We start from the raw sequence: 24677 nt of genomic DNA, 5'->3' as shown, positions 1-24677 counted from the left end.
AAGTCCCCATTGACATAGACCCAGTTTAGTATGTTCCTACTCTACCCCAGAGCACAGGGGATGCGACCACAGTGCTGCTGAGCTCAAGCTATTTTCCAATCGGCAGATGGCCCCTTGGGGGCCGTAGCCAGTTGGTGCACTTTAGAGCAGCTCCTAGGCTGCTCTAATTACAGAATCATAGAAATGTTGGGCTGGAAGGGACTTTGAAAAGTCATCAAGTCCAGCTCCCTGCATGGAGGCAGGACCAAGTAAACCCTAGACCAGCCCTGACAGGTGTTTGTCCACTTGTTCTTCAAAACCTCCAATGATGGGGATTCTACAACCTCCCTTGGAAGCCTATTCCAGAGCTTAACGACGCTTAGAGTTTTCCTTATATCTAACCTCAATCTCACTTGCTGCAGATTAAGCCCATTACTTCTTGTCCTTCCTTCAGTGGACATGGAGAACAATTGACCACTGTCCTCTTTATAACAGCCCTTAACATATCTGAAGGGTTTTATCGAGTTCCCCCGTCCGTCTTTTTTTCTCAAGACTGAACATGGCCAGTTTGTTTAATCTTTCCTCACAGGTCAGGTTTTCCAAATCTTTTATCATTTGTGTTGCTCTCCTCTGAACTCTCTTCAATTTGTCCATATCCTTCTTCCTAGAGTGCAGTGCCCAGAACTGGACACAGTACTCCAGCTGAGGCCTCACCGGTGCGAGACAATTACTTGCCACATTTTACATACAAAACCCCTGTTAATATGCCCCAGAATGATATTAGCCTTTTTTTTTTTTACAACTGCAGCACATTGTTCACTCATATTCAGTTTGTGATTCACTATAACTCCCAGATTCTTTTCAGCAGGACGACCACCTACCCAGTTATTCCCCATTTTATAGTTATCATTTGATTTTTTTCTTTCCTAAGTGAAATACTTGGCCTTTGTCTTCACTGAATTTCATCTTGTTGAATTCAGGCCAATTGTCCAATTTGTCAAGGTCATTTTGAATTCTAATCCTGTCCTCCAAAGCGCTTGCGACTCCTCCCAGCTTCGTGTGAGCCAAACATTTTATACGCATACTCTCCACTCCATGATCCAAGTAATTAACGAACATATTGAACAGTACAACCCAGGACTGACCCCTGTGGCCCAGGACCCCACTACATATGCCCTCCCAATTAGGTTGTTTTGACATGATTTGTTCTTGACAAATCCATATTGGCTATTCCTTATAACTCTATTATCCTCTAGATGCCTACAAACTGATTGTTTAATAATTTGTTCTAGTATCTTTCCAGGTATAAAAGTTAGACTGATCTATAATTCCCTGGGTCCTATTTGTTCCCCATTTTAAAGACAGATATGATGTTTGTCCTTCTCCAGTACTCTGGGACCTCACAGACTCTTCCTCCCCCACACTCTCTGCTGAATCCAGGAAAGAAACTGGCACATGGATTTCTAGCTCAGTGATGTAGGTAATAGTGCGGTCACTCAAGACCTAAAGGGTTTCCAAGGGGAGAAGAAGTAGTGGGGGAGGGAGAACATCCTGCCTCTAGGGAAGGAGCAGACCTCCAATGCTAAATTATGTAGTTCTTGTCTTTCCTGTAGAGAATGGAAATATTGCAAGAGGAGGCCTACAGGAGAGAACCTCCTCAAGAGATCTTTCCTGGGAGGATTAAATATTAATTATATTATGGTAGCACCTAGCGGCCCTGCCTGAGATCAGGGCACCTTTGCACTAGGCATTGTACAGACTCAGAATAAGACCACTCCTGTCCTGAATTGATTGCAATCTAAGGCTGAGATTTTTCAAAACTGCCCAGCAGATTTGGACACATAGTAGCCATTTGGGTTAATGGGAAGGTCCAAATCCCAGACAAAGGAATCATCCCATTTTGTAGGGAGACCGTGGCAAGCTGCCACTCAAGTCCCAGGCCAGTGCCTTTGCCATAAGGCAATCCTCTCTTCCCTCGAAGATCTGTGGAATTCTAGAATCCTCATAAAAATAACAGGTGCACCTGCCTGCCTGTCAGTTTATCCTCCCAGAGGAGCACAACTTGCTGCCATGTGGCCCTCTGCAACTGAATCAAGGGCTTAAGGGCGGGGTTTCCCAAAGCACTCAGCATTGGCCTGACTGCTCCTGATGAAATCCAGGAAAATTTAACTTTACCTTGATTTCCAAAGGCAGCAGAGGTAGGCCAAATACTTTGGCGCCTAACTCCCATTCAAATCAATGGGATTTAAGCACCTAAATACCATCGTGAATCCCACCCTAAATGCTTCTGAAAATCCCTCTTACGTCCCAAGTGCAGGAGCCCTCCTACTTGGACTTGTCCACACATGAAAATTAATCCGGAATAAGGTAGGGTGTGAATTTAAAGCAGATTAAGACCATCCACACATGGAGATAATCAGGAGTAGCTATTCTGGAATAGCTCCCTGTGTAGACAAGCCCTCAGGGTATGTCTACACTACGGCTGCTACAGCAGAACTACAGTGCAATAGCTGTGTCACAGCGTAGACGCCTCTGACATCGATAGAAGATGGTTTTTCGTCAATGTAGTTAATTCACCTCTCCGAGAGGTGGTAGCTAGTTCAATGGAAGAATCCTTCTGTCAACCTTTCCATGTCTACATGGGGAGTCAGTCTCCTATCTATAGAAGAAGCAATGCAAACTTTTTCCCATGTTGCCCTACCAGCAACATGGGAAAAAGTCCTCAGTCCTGGCTTAGAGGGGGCAAAGAGGCCCACTCGATCCGTATCTCTCTCTGCGGAGACCGCCAATGATGGTTGTGTGTGAGATGGGGAGAAGGGAGGGTGGTTTAGATTATTGACCCCTGCTCACTAGGAACTTGATTCAGACCCACCAAGCTCAGTTCACAAAGCGACTGAGTGGCCTTCAGGCAGCAATGGCTCAAGATGGCCCTAGGACAAAATCCCAGATAGCTTGGCCTATTGTACCCATCTCTACCAATTCTTTTCACTCATGACCAGCCTGGACTGGAAATCCGACTCCCAAGCGTTTGGAGGTGCTTTCTAGACTGCCCTTATGTAGAACGAGGTGAGCGAGGTAACTGCTTTCATTGGACCCACACAGCTACAAGAACTCTGCCAACAACCAGGGAAGATCTCGAATTTTGCCGTCTGAAATAGAAATGCCACAACGTGAAGAAAAAGGAAGCATTACGTAACATCTACTTCCAATAGAGAAGTTGGTCCAATAAAAGGGATTACCTCATCCACCTCTCTCTAATATCCTGGGACCAACGCTTAAGCAGCATGTTAGTTGCCAGCTATGAAATTATTGATCAACTTTAAAATCTGCCTCTGCAGCCCCCTGTCCGGTTACCCTGGGTTTTGAGGTTAATGCCTGACACCTGACCAGCTTAATAAACTGAGTCTATTATCAGATTAGGAACTGAAGACATCTGCTCCATTGGCCATCTGGTAAGTCTGAAGGAGTCTTCAAGTGGGAAGCAGAAGGAGAGAGCAGAGGCCATCCTCTCAGCAGCCTGTACAGATGTATCTCTAAAACATCTCAGCATTTCGGAAAGGAAAAAGCCCTCACCCCAGTAGGTAAGTTCCCTTCATTTCCTCAGAGCATAGGCTGCTTTGCTGTGCTCCAGGCTGTGTCCTGGCTTCTCTTTGAAGCCTCGCTTTTCCTTGGTTTAGCACTCAGGTGTCAATGGGTTGCAGGTCGGCACGAAAGTGTAACAGTCTCAGCTATGGGATTTGACAGTATTTATATACCACTGTAGGTAGAGGAAGCTAGGGCGAGAAATATTGAATATTTCTATTGCAGTGCATTATAGAGAGTGCACTCCTACGAAGTGATGGAGCAAAGAAAAATGGCAACACTGCTAGCAATAGACAGGCCACCTGCCTTAACCAGGAAGAATCACAGCGTGTATGTGTGTTAAAATGAATCCATTCAGCTTTATACTTAGATATATTTTGCACCCAGACCTCCAAACATGTTTTGATTCTAAATATGAAACTGATTAATCCATCAGGGGTTGGACTAGATGACCTCCTGAGGTCCCTTCCAACCCTGATATTCTATGATCATGAGGGCCACTTAATTTTGGTATTCTGAATAACATTTTTTTAAAAAGAAACTCTATGTAAAAGAGATCACTCTTGCTTAAGAAGTCTGTCTGAACTAGACCCAAACATCAGACCAGTTGCAGCCACATTTATTCTTGCCAGAAGCCTTACTGAATACTGCTAGGATAATAATGATTATTTCACGCACATCACTTATTCTAAAGATTATTCATTCTTTTCCAAATCCTAACTTCTCCATAGATTCCATATCCCCTGTTCTATTTCCATAAATGGGATTCTATTTTATGTGGCGTTGCTTAACTAATTGCCTCTGCTATCTCCCAGCTTATAAATAATAAAGATCAGAAGTATAGTCTAAATACATATTTAGATACTCAGAACAAGCTCAGTTTTTCTGGACAGTTTAAAATCTCCTTATAGTGCTGTTTCCTTTTAATACTCTTGCAAGTTAATTGTTAAATTATTGCAAGTTAAAGCAGAATTACCAAAAAAAAAAAAATACAAACCCTAAAAGCATTAGAGATATTTAAGTTTTGGCTTAACCTGACAAAGGCCGGGGGGGGGGGGGGGGGGGAATCAGAATAATACTTCATTTGTTTTCCCCTTCCACATCAACTACGAAACTAATTTCAGACTCCAAGGGCCAGAACCTCAGCTGATGTAAATCAGCACACACCCATTGACTTCTAGGGAGTTACGCAGCTTTACTCTGGTTGAAAATCCAGCCCACAGCATTCTGAGAGACATTCAATAATTAAACATAGCAGGTGAACAAAGGACAGTGTTTCCGACCTAACAGCTGTCCACCTTTGGTTTAAGTTAGAACTAGGAAGTTGTTTTCATGTTGCTTTTTATACAGTGAGAGCACAGATGATGGTTTGGGCTAGGACAGAGAGCCAGGACTCCTGGGTTCCATGGCCAGCGCTGCCACTGACTTGCTTTGTGACAGTGAGCAAGTGACTAGAGCGGTCTGATCTTCAGGTCACCAAGTCTGTAAAATGGGGATAATACTTACCTATTTCACAGGGGCATTATGTCACTTAATTCATTAATGTTCATAAAGCGCTTTGGGACTCTTGGATGGAAGGTGCTAGAGAAGGGCAAAGTATTAGAATTTAGCTGGAAATAGCAACCCAGTAACAAACCTACCCAAAGGAATAGGGTTTGTGCCTGTGCAAAAATCTCCCACCTAAAATATATATTGAATTGGGTGGGGGTTTTTAATATCAGCCTAGATTCTCCGCTAGTGTAAATCAGCATCAAGCCATTAGATGCTCTCCTGGATAACAAAAATATCCAGTTATAGTAAAAAAAACAAAAATTAGCTTTGGAAGAGCTATTAACCCTCATGCTTCAGGGCATCAGCCTAGCTACTGGGGGGCCAGGAAGACTCTCTCTGGTAGCAGCTAATCCCATAACTGCCCACTGCAGGGTTTCTTACACCTTCCCCTAATACTGGTCACAGCTGGTGACAGAATATTGGACTAGCTGGACAATTGGTCTGATCTAATGTGGAAATTCCTATGTTACCTAAACCAGCATAGCACCATTGGCCCTAATAGAACTCCGCCAGTTTAAACCAGCTGAGGATCTGGCCCATCAAGGTTTAACTGATTATATCTTCTATTGGGAATGCTGGAGAAATTCAAGAATTTTCCATGCCAGCTCTGAATGGGGAAGCAGCTAGATAGCCTTAATGTGTCTCTTGGCCCCACTGACTTCACTGGGTACTAAGAGAAGCTAGACTGTGGATCATACCTGCTATTTCCAGAAGATGCATGTAAATCAGTAACAGGGCTTCCACTCTGGTTACAGGGCAACATGGCTCAAGATCTCACAGAAAAAGAACTGCTGAAGATGGAACTTGACCAGCTGAAAAAGGAAGTGAAGAATGAAAGGCAAATGGCAAGTATTTCTATTAGGGTCTAAGCACAATGGGATAAATTAATCCCTGGGGTAACCATCTAGCCCAACGTTCACCCTAATTTAAGGGCCTTCAATTAAATCTCAAATACAAAACCAGTGACTGAGTTTTCACATTTCCACCTTAAAGATAGGATTTAGCCTTGTGTTTTACTTGTCCGGATAGCAAACTTCAGGCTTCTAGTGCATATGAAAAGGCTAGAGGAAAGGACGATTAGTGAGAGCACAAAGAGAAAATGATTTGGGCCCAGATCTCAAAGGTACTTAGGTGCCTGACTCCCACTGAAATCAATGAGACATGAGGATCTTGGTCCCTGAGTATATGGGACACAGTTTTCTCTGGCTGCCATTTGAGTATTTAAAGGCACATGGCAAATAGCAGTTTGCCAACACAGCCCAATCATGTAAGGTGCCAAGTGCCCTCAACTCCTGTTATAGTCTATGGGAGAAGAGGGCACTCAGTACAAAGAAGGATTGGTCTCATGGGGCTAGATTTTTAGTTTAGCCTCATCCTGACATTCAGCACTCAACACACCACAATCTTTTCAAAAATCTGTCCCACAGTGTCTGTTGCTGCACAAAAAGCCTGGCCCAGTTCCACTGAAGTCCATGGGAGCTTGGATAACAGCAAGATCTTGCCACTGACTTCAATGATAGCAGGATCAGGCCCAAAACTGATGGAGAATGACATTAGATTTAAGACACTTATATGCAATGTTCCATTTGGTTTAAAAGAAAAAAAAGGTTAAGGGGCAGGAGAACTAATTTGTATAGGAGACCCCTTAAAATAATCCAGTTGTATTGTGCAGAGAAGACAAAGTCACGTGCTAGAGAAGACAAAAATCCTGGACTTGCTGAGGGAAGAGATTGACTAGAGGATTGAAAAGTCTTAGCCAATTTCCATCTTGTACCGTTAAATTACTACAGTATAACCCAGCTGAATGAACATGGCCAGAGTTCTTAAAACAGGAGCAGGGTAGCAGTGCGGTCTCTCTGCATGGAATTCATTGGCTGTTTCATCAGCCCAGCGTTGATATTCTATTCTATATAGGTTTTTATACTGCACTCATCACCAGAGTATCTGAGCACCTTCCTGTAGTGCATTAAGCAACATGACTATGTATCTGTCATGTGTTTGTTCTCTTATCCTTCCCCAGAGGGAGAAGTGTGTGCAGGGGAATGTCTTGTTTTGCTAGGGTTTTTGGTTTGTTTGTTAAATATATATCTGTTGCTACACGTTTACATTAGAGAAGACAAGGTCAAAAAATGTGCCTTGCACTTCGAGCGAAAAGCGATGAGGTCTGTTATAGCCCTGAGTGCCTGGGGGAGTTCATTACACAGTCTCGGACCAGCCCCGAAGAAGGTTCTGTCTCCCGTACAGATAAGCTTTGACCCTTATTGTTGAGAGTTCCATAGTGCCAGAGGGCGAAGTTGTTGACTCCTCCTGGTGTTGAGTACCCTCACTCCAGGGAGCTTTTACTGGCTTGCTGAGGGTTCTCAGCACCATGCCCCAGGGTTCTGGGAAATTCCTGCTGCTGATCCAGGGAAGTGGCCTGCTTCAGAAAAATAATTCCCATCAAGGTGCAAGATTCAGAGAGGGATTGGACATTTATAGGGATAACAAGGCTATTCAGAGTTAGAACAGTTAATGCTAAGAAACGGGTCTGGTAGGGATCTAAAAACTGCATGCTCCAAAATCTTCAGCCAATCTCTAACAATTAGGGGCTAGGATGACTTCTACATGGGGAGAGGTTTCCTGCACCTTCTTCTGAATCATCTAGCACTCGCCACTGTCCTGTGTCTGACAGTGGAGTAGAGGGACCATGAGTCTGATACCGTCTGGCCAACCCTATGTAATGAGATCTCATTATCATAATCTAAAAAGAGATTCTTCTTTCTCTCCAGATCTCCAAGACGGGCAAAGAACTCAAGGAGTATATAGAATCCGTGGCAGCAGAGGACCCTCTTTTGAAAGGTGTTCCTGAGGATAAGAACCCTTTTAAGGAGAAGGGAGGCTGTATAATTAGTTGACCCCCGCCACTCACAGACAAACTTCGGACCCTTTCCTCCTACAAAACCAAGACTGTACGAATTTTACTTACCCTGTAGCATGATCTTTCCATTGGGTGGGGCAGCCCCCCAAAACGAAACCCTTTTGAAGTGCAGCACATCTATGGGAGGGGAAAAAAGGAGACATACCTAAATTTAACAGCAAGAAGGCAGCCTTCTTCTCTAGGCTCTCACAGCTGATTTCCATTTAGTTTAATATACACACACATTTGTTGAACCTGCTGCACTTCTATCAATCAACACTTAAATCAGGCATTAAGAAAACCTTGAGACTATAAAGCTTAACTTCAGACTTGACCTCCCTAGCTCAAGGTGGAAGTCAATTCCACTTGACTTGGGCGACTGTGAGCAAGTCACTTAACCTCTGTGACAGAGTTTCCCCATCTGTAAAACAGGGATAATAATGCTTGCTCGCCTTTGGCAAAGCACGTAGAGATCTAAGTTTCAAAGGTGCTAAGTATTATTATAACTATCACGGCCAAGGATTTTAGGGGGCCTGATAAATTGACATATTTACTCTGTCCACATACCAGGCTACCAGTTACTTGGAAGTTGCTCATTTATTCATTACATTATTTGGGGAGAGACACCCCCCAACCCCGTCTGCCCCCAGCAATGCACTCAGATCATGATGCAAGAACAAATATTTAATACAGACATAATTTAACCATTTAAAACACAAACACCCTCTTAAAATACAAATTGAATCTAGTGATGGGTATGCAGGAGAGGAAGATAATAAGGAGCCAATAGCAATCATTGACAGGGAAAGGCACCATGGAGAAATGTTTGCAGGGAGATTTTTTAGAAGTGGGGAATGAGCTAAGTCTCAATTCCAGATCTTAAGAGCCGCCATTGTGATGGCTTGGCCATCTGCCAGCCTGAAATGTGCAGCATTTTCCTATATGGCACACAAGTCCAAAGAAGGGCACAGAAGGGAGCAAAGTTTGCAAGCGACTTGTTCAGAGCCCTCTTCTCCCTGCCTCTACTTCCCCCCACCATCTTATCTGAGGCTGGGCAGATTCCTTTACAGCAGGAGAGAGCAGTGAGGAGGTAGATGTTGGAAGCTGCACTGGAACTACGGTTGTTTTGACCATCATTTTAACTTTGGAATTCACCTGCGTTCATGTTGGTAACAGCCAGAGTCCTCTCGGGAGTTTGAAGGCCTGTGGATTAACAGAACCGAGGGGAAGCAAGATGATGACAGGAAGGCTCAGAGATGTGGAAATGGGAAATAACCTTGGGGTGAAAGGCTTCATCTGCTCAAACCTAGCCTAGGGTGGTAGTGAGAGTTATTCCTCAGATTGCAGTTCCACGGCTTGGGTGATCTCAGTCCAGTCCCCAGTGGTCAAGTACACCTAAGCTGCCCCACATTTAGCACTAACTTGCTGACAGGCTTAGAAGCCAAGCACTAAATGAGCTAGAGAGTGTGACTGAGCCTCCTACGACAGATTTGAGGCATTGGCAGGGCAGCATGAGGCGCTCACCTTGCAACCTCCCATGCTGCTACCTGTCCAACAGATGAAGTGTATCCGTCTGCAACCACCAAGGCTGAAATGTTCCAAGAGCCGATGTGATTATGGGTGTCTTCATTTTTTGGGGAGCCCCCCCCCCAAAAAAAACCACTTGCGCAATAACCTAAATCAACAGGAAAAAAATGTATATTGAAAATAAGACAGCAAGGAATCCAAGCTTCCTGTCTGAGGCAGAGCTGTCTACACCACTACCACTTCCCCTTTGAGTAAGACGTGTGGCCAAGACTACGACTCAGACCCCTGCTGCATCCTGTGATTTCTCTGTAATAGTGTATCTGATATTAAAGGATATGAAACACTTTACTTCCGAGGTACAAAAGATACATTTTAAGTAGGCATGTATCAGTGTAAGGTTTAGTAGCGTTAAAAGACAATAAAGGCTTTTCAGCGAAGGAATTGTCCATTCTCTTCCCTCCCGTATAAAAAACAACTGACGTGGGAAGAGGTGGCAGGGTTATCTTTTAGCGCCTGTTGTAGCAATTCTGCATGTCAAGCGTTTGTGCTGGAACACGCCAAAGTACCAGCTTCTGATACTTTAGTGGCAAAGTAGAAGTCATACCAGGACTGGCTTAGTCGGCACCACATACGAACAAATCTCTCTAGCTGGCCATTTGACTTGTATGATTTTCGTCTGCCAAGCCAGCGCTCGCACTAACTTGAGGCTCAGTCCTGACCACTGCTGAACCTCCCGGGAGTGGAAGGGGGCTCAGCCTTCTTAGGATCAGGCCCTACATGCATCATAAAGGAGCCCAGCTCCCATACAAGAGATGAGTGTGGGGAGGGGGAATAGCATATAACTAATTTTTTAAGCCAAATTGAGAATTATGCATTTCCTCTGTAGCTGACATCATCCTGCTCAATGTCTTGTATGCAATTAGCAGAAGATGTTCTGTTCATTCTGTTGTGGACTATAAATAAATTTGCTGAATATTTTAAACATTGCTCATCTTTCTTCCTTTTTTGGGGGGGGGGGGTGGAGTTAGTAGTCGTTTCGAGAAGTACCTGTTCCTGATTTTACAGCTCGGAACACAGAACCCTCTGCTCAGTTAACCTGACAGAGGGCAAAACCACCCAGCAATCTTTCCTTGAGTGAAATTCAAATTGAAGTTCATGGGAATTTAGCCTGAGTCAGGATTAGTGGGGTTTGACCCATTGTTGGCACTGAAAGGGCAAAGTATCTGACATCCTTTGAAAGGGCCTTTCCAATCAGCACACACAATATGCTGTTTTCTAATCAAGACAAACATCTTCAGGTTAAAAACAAGACCCAGTTTCTCATCCCCCTCCCCCAAATCTTCCTCTCCCAACAGCCTCTGCTGGAATGTGTCACCCATTATGTCACCATCAGGCACTTATGAAATATTAAAACTTGCCCACTGACAGATAAGAGCTTTGCTCTTTGTTTCCATTTCCAATCTGAGAGGGAGGGGAGGGGGGAGATAGATCAAATATACCCAGGTATTACTGTTCTCAAAGCAGATTGACCTATTTAATGAAAGCTAAGCTCCTTGTAACCTGCGTCAGAGTGAAATAATCTGTATTAAAGGGATTTGGGTTTCTGGGCCTTTCCTGTTCGACTGGCCTCTGGTCTTTATAAAGGATTTACCAACAGCACTGAAAGCAGGGGTTGTAACCAGCCTTTTAAATTTGTTTAAGCAAGGGCCTCCTGAACCCTGCCTGCAGCGTCCTTAGAATCTCCTGAAGCAACCAAGCAACTCCAATCCTGGAACTTTTAAGATTCCACCAGCTTGGTACAGGAAGTCAATGTTAGTCAATGGAATACCCTCTGCAGGTCAGAAGTCTTCGATAGGGTAGGTGGGGTTTCCAAGATCCAGGATCATACATACAATACAGTTGCGGAGAAAGAGGCAGCAGACTCAGTAGGTGGCGAGAACTAACAATGCATTCATAGTGATGGGGGGGAACCAAAGTCACCCTTCCAGTGTGACACAAGAAGTGCTGGCCTCAGGAAATTAAAATGTTCACAGCATGGTGACTCCCTGCTTGTAGCCATGGCCATTATGATTCAGCCTGCTACATAGCTATATTTTTGCAGAAAATTGAGGGAAATAAACCTTGTTTGTGCCAATATGAAGGTTCCTAAAAAAAGAGTCTGGTGTCCTATAATGCCTGTGTAACCCATTCTAAAAGAATGAGGGCATTTGCTCTGCTGTAGTGCCTTGTGCATACAAAATGTTTACAAGAATATTATTTCCACCTAGGTGATTTAGTCCTTTAGTTCAAAGAGAAGAGTCATGCTTTTAGATCTGAAGGTCCCAGATTTAAATCCAACTAATGACCCAAGCAGGTCAACTATACCATCTGGTTTTAGGCAGATCGGCTCTCTCTCTTCCACGGAGACTTCTGCTTAAAAGCGAATGGTGCAATATAGCTCCCCCTCTACAACCTGCAAGTCTCCCTTTAAAAGATGCACAAATGAAGAGTGGAGCTCTAATCTGAAAAGCGATTCTGCAGACATGTTACCCCAGGCCTTCATGTTTATCTTCTCTCAGTGACTCCAAATTAAGTTTGTTCTGCTTACCAACAGTGGCCAGTCTCCAAACCTGCCTTGGGATCTGAGAATCAAGCTGGGTTATTTCAGACCTACATCATCACCAGTAACAGCAAGTCAGATTCTGCCCTCACGTGTGTAATGCTGTTGTCTTTACATCCTGCACTCACTTACACTCAGGTAGCTCCATTATCTCCGGGGGGGGGGGGGGGGGGAGGAGCAGCACTGGTATAACGAGGCGGAGTTTGGCCCCACAATTAGAATTTAGTTAAAAATTCTGTTCATGATGACAACCCAGCTCAATCTCTTTGCTGTGTTGTTTCAGCTGAGCTAAGAGAAGTAGAATCTTATTTTTACCACTAAAGTTAGAGGGTGTGCAGCATGGATCTGCTGACTAAGGGGGGCATTTTTACCTAGCCACCTTCTGCAATAGAACCACATTGTAAGTGGCAAACTGTTGCAGGTTCGTACTTGGAAATTAACATCCTAGTAAGAGCAAAGAGCAAAGTAAGAGCAATTAACATCCTAGTAAGTGTCTCCATCAGGTAATTTAGTGTTTTCAGTTTTTTTGCCTGCCATATTCCCAAATCAGCTAATTCCCTGGTCTCAGCCCCATTTGGGGGCAAATCTTCATTCCTCAGTCTGCATTTTGCTCCCATTTTCAGACTCACAGGATGAAGCAACAGCTGTTTGAACACTGACACAGATATTGCAATTCAGAGACGCTCCCCAGAACCAGCTGCAAACAAGTGGAGAGAGGAAAGGTGATGCCCTCTCAACAGGTAGGTGGTCATAGACCAGTGGTTCCCAAACTGGGGTTTGTGAACCCATGGGGGTTCGTGAAATGTTACAGGGGGTTCTTGGGGAAAAAATTCCCTAATGGCGGACAGAGCTGTCCCTAGGGAGCACGGGGCCAGCAGCCCGGAGCCCCTGGACTTCCAAGAGCTACACAGATCAAAGCAAGCATATCTATCACAGTGAGGAGATTTAAACTTCAAGACTCCTTATAAGAAATGGAAAGGGAGGTGGATATTTTTTGCTGTTTTTTAAAATTAAATAGGCAGCTAGTATTGTTTTTAAAATTATTATGAAGAACAAGTTTAAGCTTTGTTGTAACGTGTGTTGTTTGCCTGGACTGCTCAAGACCTGACTACTTGTGTAGGAGGAACTCTTTGAGTTGGCTTCTTAAATATCGTCATGCTGTTTCACATCTAATACTCCTTGATGAAACATAGGAGCCTTGTCTTATAACAGGCTTATTCAAAGTGATACAAGCTACAAAAGTGAAATCTTGGAAGAGTGTTGCCATTTTCATAATGTAATAATAATACTGTAATTATAACTAATAATTAATAATAAATAGTGTGTAATAAGCATGTCATAATAACAAATTTTATATTTCCAAGATCACTGCTTTCATAATTTTTACTTAGGTAAAGGAGAAAATCCCTGGAAATATTCATTTTTAGGAGGGGGTTCATGAGGCTTGGCATTTTATTGAAAGGGATTCAGAGGTTGTTAAAGTTTGGGAACCACTGTCATAGACAAAAGACAGGCAGTGGTCTCACTCAATCCTTATTTCAGCAGCTGACAGACAACAAGAGTCACAAAATCAGTCAAGTATCAGAGGGGTAGCCGTGTTAGTCTGAATCTGTAAAAAGCAATAGAGGGTCCTGTGGCACCTTTAAGACTAACTGAAGTATTGGGAGCATAAGCTCTGTGATCAGTCTGCCATCTGGTGGTAGTATCATCTATTCAGGTGCCAGGAAAGAGAGAACCAGTTCTCTCACCCCAGACTAGGAAGCCTTCACTGTAATTAGTCAGAGCAATCTTGGTTTGAAATACCAGGAGAGCTACTGAAGTACTCCAACATTTCATTTGTATGCAACGTCAGGATGGCAACTGACAAAATGCTACAATCTCTTTACAAATAGCTTCCTTTCTCTTGCTACACAACTTTTCCCCTTCCCACACATCAATGGCCCTTAAAAATCATTCTGAAATCTACATGACACATTTTAAAATTTGCTAGCATTTCTCATTCTAAGGGCACACGGCACTCCGGAAATGCAGCTGCCCATGGCACACAGCAGACCTAGCATTGGGGGAGAGGAAACTGCGGGGGCAAACCAGTCATAAAAAATAACACTGGGGTCTTCAGAGTCTGTGCAGATCATATCCTGAAGGACCTACTCCTGAATGAACAGCAGTGAATCGAAGGATGAAGGGCTGAGTTGACTCTGGGATTTGAAGAACCTGTGCTTTGAGAAGTTGCAGTATTTCAAAGCCACTGCGTCAGCCAGCCGTGACAAACACCTGGTTAAAAGAGGCAAGTTACTTAAGGCCTGCTTATTAGGAGCGCAGCGCGTCCATCCCTCCGGTCCAAGTCAATGGTGGTCAACCAGGGCCAGCGCTAGGTTTTTTGCCGCCCCAAGCGCAAAAAAAACAACCCAAAAAACCTCCAAGAACACCCAGAATGCGGCCCTTGAAATTGTGCCGCCCCAAGCACGTGCTTGGTTTGCTGGTGCCTAGAGCCGGTCCTGTGGTCAACACCTCTAAAAAACCAGGCCCTGGGAGTACAAGCAGGGAGGTGAGAAGGCCAAATAGCCCACTGAGTTAGACTCACAGCTGGTCAATGGGGAGGGGAAACTGAGGCACAGAGCAGGACCGTGACTGTGCAAGGTCTCCCAGGAGGTCAATGGCCAAGCTGGGACCAGAACTCAGGTCTCCCCAATGCCAGGCCAGCACGCTACCCACCGGGCCACACCGCCTCAGCAGTGAGCTCCCTCCAAGAGCGGAGCTGCAGCGTGGCTCAGGCCAGGGGGGACCGAGAGAAGCGGGGCGAGGCGGGAGACCAGGCAAGGTTGGGAACGGAGGAGAGGAGGGAGGCAGGATTCAAAGCCCCCTTGTGACACTGCATGAACCTGGGGGTCAGAGTTAAGGAGGTGGGGGGGGGGGCTGGGAATCCAGCGCAACACCAGCATGGCCTGAGAGGCCCCCCAGGGATGCCAAGGAGCTAGAGACAGAGCCCGCGTGACGGGAGGGGGGGGCTCCCAGCAGAGCCCGCGATGCCGTGGGGGGGGGGGAGCGCTGAGGGAAGACCGAGGTCCAAAGCGAGGCGAGGGCGGGAAGAGGCTACGGCCCCCGAACCTCCACGCTCGGCTCCGAACCCGGCGGCCCCAAGACCCAATGCGAGGAAGGGCATCGCTGGCCAGCCAATAGCAGGGCGGGGCAGGCGGGCGCACGCCCTCACTCAGCCAATCTGCGCTAGGGAGGGCGGGGCCAGGCCCTTCGGCGTCACTCGGATTTCTTCGGTTCCTCGGCACCCCATCTCCCCGCGCATGCGCACGAACATGCCCTCGCTACCCTTTGCTCCCTATACACAAAATGGAGTCCCAGCTTAGCCCCCCTCCCTCCTTTGATATTAGCCGGGGGGGAGAGTTTGGGGCTCGCCCCCTCCCGCCTAGCACGCGACTCCGCTCTGCCTGTGAATTTAGTAAGGACTCGGTGGCAAAAAGTCCCTAGAGGTCCCACCGAGATTTGAACTCGGATCGCTGGATTCAAAGTCCAGAGTGCTAACCATTACACCATGGGACCAGCTGCCTAGTATAGTGCGTGGAAACCTTCCTCAGCCATTACCAGCTGCTTTGCAGGAAAAAACCCTTCCTTCCTGCCCCTTTCCCCGCAGCATGCTCTCCCCCGCCACGCGAGAGCCGCTCCCCCACTCAGTCCTGTGGGAACCAGGCAGAGCCCAGCGTGGATGCCCCATGCAGCCTACAGAGGGCAGTTTGCTCCCCGCAGAAAGCCCTGATTAAAGCTGGACCCGAGAGCAGGAGGGGCTACTTCTGCACTTGAACCATGCTGGGCTCTCTCACACTTGGACAGCAGCATGGGAATTAGGCTGCCATTGTAACCCCCCCCCAGAAGGCCAAGCTGCAGACATGAGAAAAGGCAGCTGGGACCCACCCCAGCGTGTGTGAGGACTTGTGCATTCTCTTCTAGTCCTCCCTCCACCCCTGTTTTGGCTACAGTTGAACCTTTACCAAGAGGAGGATTTTGATCTGTGGAAACACTTATTTAAAAAGCACTGGTCCCTGCTGCTGCACCAACACTGGTGCAAGCTGCAATGTTGCAACCATGGCGATAGAGCACTGAAGTGTGTGTTGGTTGGGTTTGGTTTTATGGACAGGAAAACAGCTGTGTTCTCCATGGATGAAATTCTCTGCTCACATCCCGGCTCTGATCTGTGCTCAGGACATGAACCTATCGTAGCTAGAGAGAGCAGGCTAGCAGAGTTGAGCTGCCGCATGTAGATCCGAAAAGAGGATTTTGCTTTCGGTGCAAACACTTGTTGGGAACTAATATGCTGCAATAACACTCTTGCAAGCAAGAGTGGTTGAGACCACTGTGGAAGACTGTTTGCAGTAATATAAAGGGAGAGAAAGGTGCATTCTCACCCTCAGCGTTATAAACTCTTCTCTCGGGGCCCCATGCTGCAGCACAGCTGAAATACTCTGCTTCCCGAGGCAGTGGTTTTCAAACTGCAGGCCGCGACCCAGTACTGGGTTGCGGAACGTAAGGCATTGGGTCACAGCGGCTCTAGTCAACATCGCCGACTGGGCCATTAAAAGTCCTGTCGGTGGTGCTGCCCGGCTAAGGCAGGATAATTCCTATCTGTTCTAACACTGTGCTGCGGCCTGGAAGTGGCCAGCAGCAGATCTGGCTCCTAGGCCGGGAGGGGGCACGGTGCTCTGCGCACTGCCCCCGCCCTGAGCACCAGTTCCAGATGCCTCTGCCTAGGAGCCAGGCTTGCTGCTGGCCACTTCTGGGGCGCAGCGCGGTCCGTGGTGCCAGGACAGGCAGGAAGCCTGCCTTAGCACCCCCGCTGCGCCACTGACCGGGAGCCGCCCGAGGTAAGCCAGCTCCCCAACCCCGCGCCCCAATCCCCAGCCCTGAGCCCCCCCAAACCCAGAGCCCCTTCCTGCACCCCAAACCCCTCATCTCCAGCCCCACCCCAGAGCCTGCACCCCCAGCCCAGAGCCCTGACCCCTTCCCACACCCCAACCCCATGCCCTAATCCAGAGCCCCCTCCCATGCCCTGAACCCCTCATTCCCAGCCCCACCCAGCAGCCCTCACTCCTGCACCCCAACCCTCTGCCCCAGCCCTGAGCCCCTCCCACACCCCAACTCCATTGGGTCACAGGCATCAAACATTTTCTTCAACTGGGTTGCCAGAAAAAAAGTTTGAAAACCACTGGGCTAAGACGGGTTCTCAAACTTCATTGCACCTCGACCCCCTTCTGACAAATGACCCCAGGAGCGAGGACCAAAGCCTCAGCCCACCCGAGCCCTGCTGCACTGCGTGGGGAGGCCAAAGCCCGAGCCCCACTATCCGGGGTAGGGGGGCCAAAGCCTGAGAGATTCAACCCCGGCAGGACCATCCTTAGGCATACGCGACTGCGTAGGGCACCCAAAAATTTGGGGCACCACCCTCGCGGGCTGCTGCATAGACTCCTCTCCGGCCCCTCCCCAGTGCTGGGCCCGCAGGCTTCTCCCCGAGCAGACGCCCTGGCCCCTCCCCTCCCCTCAGCAGGAGCGCTTGGAAGTTTGCATGTAAGTAAACAGGGGGAGCTGGGGCAGGCGAGGCTGGGAACAGAGTGGGGTGGGGGGATACCCGGAGTCAGGGACGAGAGGGGGTGGGCATGGGACTTTGGGGAGTGGGGGGGCAGAGGAGGAACTGGGCTGGGGAACTTGGCCGGGGGGGTCAGGTAAGGCTAGGAACAGAGCCGGGGGGTACCCGGAGTCTGGGAAGAGAGGAGGGAGCCGAGCTTGGGTGCGGGGGGGGGGGGGGGTAGAGGTGGGCATGGGACTTTGGGGAGCGGGGGGGGGCGGAGGAGGAAGTTTTCCAATACTGTAAGCTTATGTTTGTGTTACTAAGAGCAAGTCAGGCATAGGGCACCAGTTTAATAATACTGCATAGGGCCCCATAAATCCTAAAGACGGCCCTGAGCCCTGCCCTTGGGCTTTGGCATCAGCCCACGGTGGTGGGACTTGGCCTTTGGCCCCAGCGAGTCTAAGCCAGTCCTGGCAACCCCATTAAAGTCGGGTCCCGACCGACAGTTTGAGAACTGCTGGTCTAAGAAGACCAACCAGACCAAAGGATGGATGGGTAAATAAATAGAGGCACAGAGGGGTGAAGGGACTTGCTTAAGGTCACGCAGCAGGCCAGTGACGGAGCTGGGAACAGAACCCACCTCTCCTGACTCCCACACCAGTTTCCTACCTGCTAGACGATGCTGCCTTTCATGGGAGGAAAGCATCTCCATGGTGCAGGTGAGCGTGGTCGGAGGGGGTATACGCTGCCCTGATTCATATGGCAGTGACAGATAACTGTTAGCTGAAAGAATAAAACCAAACCAAACCTCTATAGGCAGGGTTCCTACTGCCTCTGCTGACAACTGTGATTTGATCCAAACCAGAGCAATTATTAGCTACAACTGGCCCACAGACTTTGCTCCTGCATAGAAGGATGAGCTGGATTATACTGTTAAAAATAATTTAACAAGTTGTTTTACTGGTGAATTGTATTTATCCAGTGGTTTCTTTCTGGCACTGGTGTTCTGGGTTGCATCTCTTACGAGGCCTGTATCTATACAGTTCAGTATGTGTTCTCTTTCTGCATTTCCAAAATAAAATTTATTTTGCTTAGTTTGCAGTTATTTTTTTAAAAGAACAATATTTATGTCCTTTTAAGCTGACCAGTAGTTTGTTTGCAGTATATTTTTAGTAGGTGTTTGTTCTCATGGAGAGAATTTTGCATAGGGTGATGGTACAGCTCTGCCATTCCCCACAGAGGAAGTTTTTTACCTTTTGAGTAGTTTGGCTGAAAATCTCAGAATTGGGGACATTTCCAGTAGCATTGCTGGGTTGTCACTGTCTATATTGAAACGGACAAGGCTTCTCCTTTTGGCTTAGATGTTGTGAGGTTTGTCATTATCCTGATTTTAATAGACCGACACGTAATTGAATTACATTTTATGTTTTTTCACCAACAATTTGACTTTGCAGCAGTTCCAGGTTTCTAGTTTTGTGCCACGCTAAAGCAATTGCTTTTTAAAAAAGTCCACAGAGCAGGTAAATATTCTCCCCTAGCTCATTTTAGGTGGTTTTGTTTATAAGCATGTTGGGGTCCACTAGGCATAGCTACCAGGTAACTCGAGAGAGTGGAAGGCCAAAGTGTCGATGAAACTCTTTTGCTCTGGGCCTATCTGAACCCCCAAACCCCATCTTGTGAACTCTCACCTACTTCTGTGCTCACTGCTTACATGCTCTGAAGCAGGCTGAAGCAGAAATGTATTGGTCAGCGTTTCTAGCAGATGGCTGCAGTTTCACTCACACTAGCAGAAATAATAGAGATAAGGAGCGAGGGAAGGAGGGGTAGTTAGTTTACAGGCATCTAACCCAAGGTCGCAGAGACTGGGAAAGTTTTCTCACAAGCTTATGTAGAGCTTATTGTAACAGTTGTCTGGAAGGGAGGGGTGGGGGAACAGCCAGACAAAGAGATGTATGGAAACAGTTTGGGGTATAAAAGGTAAAAGTTGTTTGTATTTGTTGCACTGGATTTGAGACATGCTGGTCTCCTAGTGCCATTTCAGAGCTCTGAAATAAACTTGGCTTGCTTTCTCCCCTCGGTGTCTTCATTGGTGCTAAGCACACCAGGCCACGGACCTTTGTTGTCCCCTCGAGCCCCTTGAGCGGCCAACAGTTTTGGCGTCCCTGGGTGGGCTCGAGGCTGAAATTTAGCCTTGCCCGGATCCCTCCTGGCGGCCGACGGATTACGACGACGACCGACGCCCAGAGCTCACCGGTGACTTCATCGGGGGCCTCGGCAGAGACGTGGTTTGCTCGACCCCGGAGGGCACAACGGTGCAACGCACACAGACAGTGGAGAAGCAGCTGCGGGCGACGGTGGGGAACCGGTCCCGTGGATAGGGCGACGGTGCAGAACCGGACCCTTGGATAAGGTAGGAACAGTCCAGTGGGGACTTTATCTGTCTTGACCTGGGGACGCCCAGTGTCTGCCTGTTTTGACCTGGGGACGCCCAGAGTCTCCCTCAGTATGGGGCAGGGACAGAGTACAGCTGGCAGGGTACAGTGTACACCCTTAGAATGCATTCTGGTGAACTGGAAAGTGTTTGGATCTGATCAGTTGATTAAAAGTAAATTGAAAAGGTTCTGTACAGTTGATTGGCCTCAGTACCAGCTGGAGTGCCAAGAAAGGTGGCCACCGGAAGGATCACTTAATTACAACATGATCCTTCAGTTGCTTTTGTTTTGTCAGAGAACAGGTGAATGGAATGAACATCTCTATGCGTATACGTTTATGGTATTAAGAAATAGGACTGATATTTTGCTCAAGTGCCATTTGACTCCGACAGGCTCGGTAGTATGGCTGCTAAACCCCAGAACCCTCCCACTGTTGTAATGCCAGAATCGGTGTCCCCTTCGGCTCCTCCACCCCCACAGGCTTCAGAGAGTACCCCCCCCCCCCCCCGTGGGATTGTATCCGTTGATTACTGAGAGTGTGGTAGCCCGTCCAGGAACACAAGAAATCTTTGAAGGATGTCTAGCTAGCCATAAGCCTGACTGGGATGACTGTAATATACTTATGAGAACCCTGTTGTCTGAAGTGGAGCGGATTCAGGTTACAGCTAAGGCTAAAAAGGAAGACAGAGAAGGCATTTAAGGTTTAAAAGGGAAAGCTATTGGACACCAGAGGTTGTACAGAGTGGAATCCTCAAAAGTGAGTGTGTTTGTCCTGGTTTGTTGCTTCAAGGCTCTGTACAGAAGTTATGTTACTGGAAAGAGGTATGATGGCAATGAGTATGTGTTAATGGTTGGAGAAAAGGTGTATGAGTGAAGAGTGGAAGGTTCCTTTGTAAGATAGAAGAAGCCGAGAGAGAGAGAAGAGGAAAAAGCACAGAATGAGTTAACTGAGAGGAAAATACAGCTAGCAGGCTCATCCAAGGACAGTGTACACAGCTAAGACTTGGCTGACAACCAAGAGAAAGGGGGGCCTGAATGTGCCCAAGCAACTATGAGATCAGCAAAATACTGCCAGGCATAATGAGGACAACAGAAGGGTTAAAAAGCAGTTTTGCTGGACAGTATTGGCTCAAGGATTTAAAAATTCCCCCACTCTGTTCAGCCAGGCTTTGGCCAGAGACTTGGAGGAGTGGGATAATTCAGACAGAGCCCTCCTGCTGCAATATGTAGATGACTTGTTAATTGCTGCTGTGGGTCTAATCCCTTGTCTCAGAGCTACTGTGAGTCTCCTAAACTTTATTGGACTGCGAGGATACAGGGTATCTCAAAGCAAAGCCCAAATTGCTCTTTCAGAGGTTCAATATCTGGGATTTCACATCAGGCAGGGAGAGAGACAGCTCTCAAACGAAAGAAAGGAGGCTATCTGCCAAGTTCCCATCCCCAGCAACCGTAAACGGCTTAGGGCATTCCTGGGCATGGCAGGTTTTTGCAGAATATGGATTCCAGAGTTTGGACTGTGGGCTAAACCTCTGTATGAATGTGTTAAGGGAGCGGAACATGACCCCTTTCACTGGTCCCCAGAAGCGGACCGGGCATTTAAAATCTTGAAAAGGAAGTTAATGGAAGCTCCAGCCCTGGGCTTGCCCGATATATCTAAGCCGTTCCAACTGTATGTGCATGAACGAAAAGGGGTAGCTTTGGGAATGCTTACCCAGTTATTAGGTGCCTGGAAACGTCCTGTGGCATACTTTTCTAAACAACTGGATCAAGTTTCAAAGGGATGGCCAGCCTGTTTGAGGGCGGTCGCAGCTACTGCTCTAGTGCTTGGGGAAGCTGGAAAAGCTGACACTGGGAGGAACTGTGCAAGTGTATGTTCCCCATATGGTCCGAGCCTTGCTGGACACTAAGGGTGGTCTTTGGCTCACACAGGCTCGGGTTGCTCGGTACCAGGCGAAGCTGTTAGAGAATCCTGAAGTCACCCTGCAGATCTGTCCCTCCCTTAATCCAGCTACACTGCTACCAGAGACAGAAAAGCAGGAACATGACTGTTTAGAAATCATAGATGTTCAGTATTCTAGCCGCCCAGATCTAAAAGATCAGCCACTCCCAAATGCTGACTTGGAATGGTATACAGATGGAAGTAGTACTGTTGTGGATGGGCAAAGGAGGGCTGGTTATGCTATTGTGTCTCTTCAAGATACCGTGGAAGCTGAGAGTTTACCGGCAGGAACGTCTGCCCAGCTTGCTGAACTAGTGGCCCTAACTCGTGCCCTCGAGCTGGCAAAAGACAAACGGGTTAATATCTTTACTGATTCAAAGTATGCTTTTGGGGTATTGGGTGCTCACGCTGGTTTGTGGAAGCAAAGGGAAATGCTAACAGCCCAAGGCTCTCCGGTCAAGTATGGGTCTCAAATTCTCCGGCTTTTAGAAGCAGTACAACTCCCCTCAGCAGTAGCAGTGGTGCATTGCAAAGCCCATCAAAGGGAAGATCAAGATGTAACCAAGGGCAATGCCAGAGCAGACAGGGAAGCTAAGCGAGCTGCTACCCTGAAATCACCAACTGAGGAGAATGTCCAAATGCATGCCCTCATCCCATCAGTAGGGGAGCTGGCAGCCCCTCAGTACTCCCAAGAGGACAGAAACCTGGCTGACAGTCTCAGTCTCCAGGAAAAGGAGGGATGGCTTTATTCCACAGAGGTGAAAATCCTCCTGCCCAAGGGCTTGATTCGACCAGTGTTGCAGGAACTGCATCAAACCACACACGCAGGCAGAGAGGCTCTTACCCAGCTCATGAATAAATATTTTCTAACCTCTAGACTTAAACCCCTAGCATCACAGTTACAAGCTGAATGTTTAATCTGCCAAAAGAATAACCCTTGACCAGGAGTAGCAGTGCCACCAGCCACCCTGGAACCTACCCCAGGCCCAGGATTGGTGTGGCAAATAGACTTTACTGAGTTTCCCAGGACCCAAGGGTACAGGTACCTCCTCGTCTTAGTGGATCGATTCAGCGGATGGCCTGAAGCCTTCCCATGTCGCAACAACACTGCCAAGACAGTGGCTCTTAAGTTTGTCAAGGAAATCATTCCTCGCTTCGGCCTTCCTCAGTGGATGGAATCTGATAATGGAACACACTTCACATCTCAAATTGTTCAAAAGATATCAAGTGCTCTGCAAATCCCCTGGAAACTCCACACACCCTGGCGACCACAAGCCAGTGGAGTAGTGGAACGCACAAATCAGACACTCAAGCGACACCTCTCAAAGGTCTGTCAGGAGGCCTCTCTTAGGTGGCCTGATGCCTTGCCCCTTGTGTTACTTCGCATTCGTGCTCTCCCTAAGGGTAGAATAGGGCTTAGTCCCTTCGAGATTATGTTTGGAAGTGCATGGCCTATGAATGGTACCCCAGTTCTGGCAGGGGAATGGGAAGTGGGGTGTGGTTTCTTGTCTCAGTATATGTGCTCTCTGTCTGCTGTTCTTTCTTTTCTTCACAGGTACACCAAAGATTCACAGCCTCTTCTGCTGGATACTCCGGTCCACTCTCTGCAACCTGGTGACTCCATTCTCGTGTGGACCTGGAAGGACGAGCCCCTCCAAGAGAAGTCGAAGGGACCCCACACCGTCCTGCTTGTCTCCCACACAGCGGCAAAGGTCGAAGGACACAAGAACTGGATTCATCACTCTCGACTGAAAGCAGTACCCGCTCCTGAACAGTGGACTGTCCAGCCTGCGGAGAAGACTGTTAACGACGATTTGGGACTTAAGCTGTTATTCAAAAGACAGTAAGGGTCACTGGGAATGCGTTGTGATCTTTCTGAACAGTCACAGCATACTCCCCGCGAGAACCCTGAGCATTGGTTTTATTTTCTCACAGAAGGCCGACCTGGCCTATGTATTTGGTCTTGTTATTTTTTGACTTGTTTAGTGTCAATAATTCTTGTCTTCTGGGTATTTGGGTTTGTGGTAACCCTTTCCCCACAAGCCACCCTACGGGACTCACAAGGTAACAATGGAAAGGCTAGTTATGGTGAAGCCTTTTGGGTTTGTGGTACTAGTGCCTACAAATGGCTTCCTAATGGTTGGCATGGTAGCTGTTACAAAGGCTATCTTGCTCCTCCCCTCCGCATTCTACCCAAGGCTCCCTCAGGTCGTCCCAGGTACTATCGGTCCTTGAGAGCTACCTTAGAACCCATCAGTGAAGGAGACAGGTTTGGGATGATAGCCCTCCCTTCCTATGGGGTGGGACAGCTAACCCAACTTTACAGAAGACTGTCTAAATTTCTCACCCAGTTTGCCAATGATACCCTAGCCATAGAGAAAAGCATAAGTTCTGAGCTGTACCAGCTTCGACTGCTGGCTTTACAGAACCGTCAGGCCCTAGATTATGTGTTAGCCTCACGAGGCGGGGTATGTGCCCTTATTGGAGAAGAGTGTTGTACCTATGTCCCAGAGTTTTCACAGGACATTAACAAGCACATCTTGTCAGCTGAACGGGCCTTTAACCAGTGGAAGGCCCAAGAAGGAGAACCCACTATTTTG

General features: G+C 47.5%; 1 protein-coding gene and 1 non-coding gene across 2 annotated transcripts; one reads left to right on the top strand and one right to left on the bottom strand.

The window, feature by feature from the left end:
- Nucleotides 1-5873: 5873 nt before the first annotated feature.
- On the top strand, nucleotides 5874-8006 carry GNGT2 (G protein subunit gamma transducin 2). The gene is made up of 2 exons (XM_065422745.1): nucleotides 5874-5957; nucleotides 7881-8006. Exons 1-2 carry the CDS (start codon nucleotides 5874-5876, stop codon nucleotides 8004-8006), a joined length of 210 nt encoding a protein of 69 aa, XP_065278817.1.
- A 7611-nt stretch (nucleotides 8007-15617) lies between these two features.
- Nucleotides 15618-15689, bottom strand: TRNAQ-UUG (transfer RNA glutamine (anticodon UUG)). The gene has a single exon. It is a non-coding gene; the product is annotated as a tRNA-Gln (tRNA).
- Nucleotides 15690-24677: the final 8988 nt, after the last annotated feature.

Source organism: Emys orbicularis, chromosome 25 (genome assembly GCF_028017835.1).
Source record: "Emys orbicularis isolate rEmyOrb1 chromosome 25, rEmyOrb1.hap1, whole genome shotgun sequence".
In the NCBI taxonomy this organism is placed as follows: Eukaryota; Metazoa; Chordata; order Testudines; family Emydidae; genus Emys; species Emys orbicularis.
This window is presented reverse-complemented; position numbering and strand designations above follow the sequence as displayed.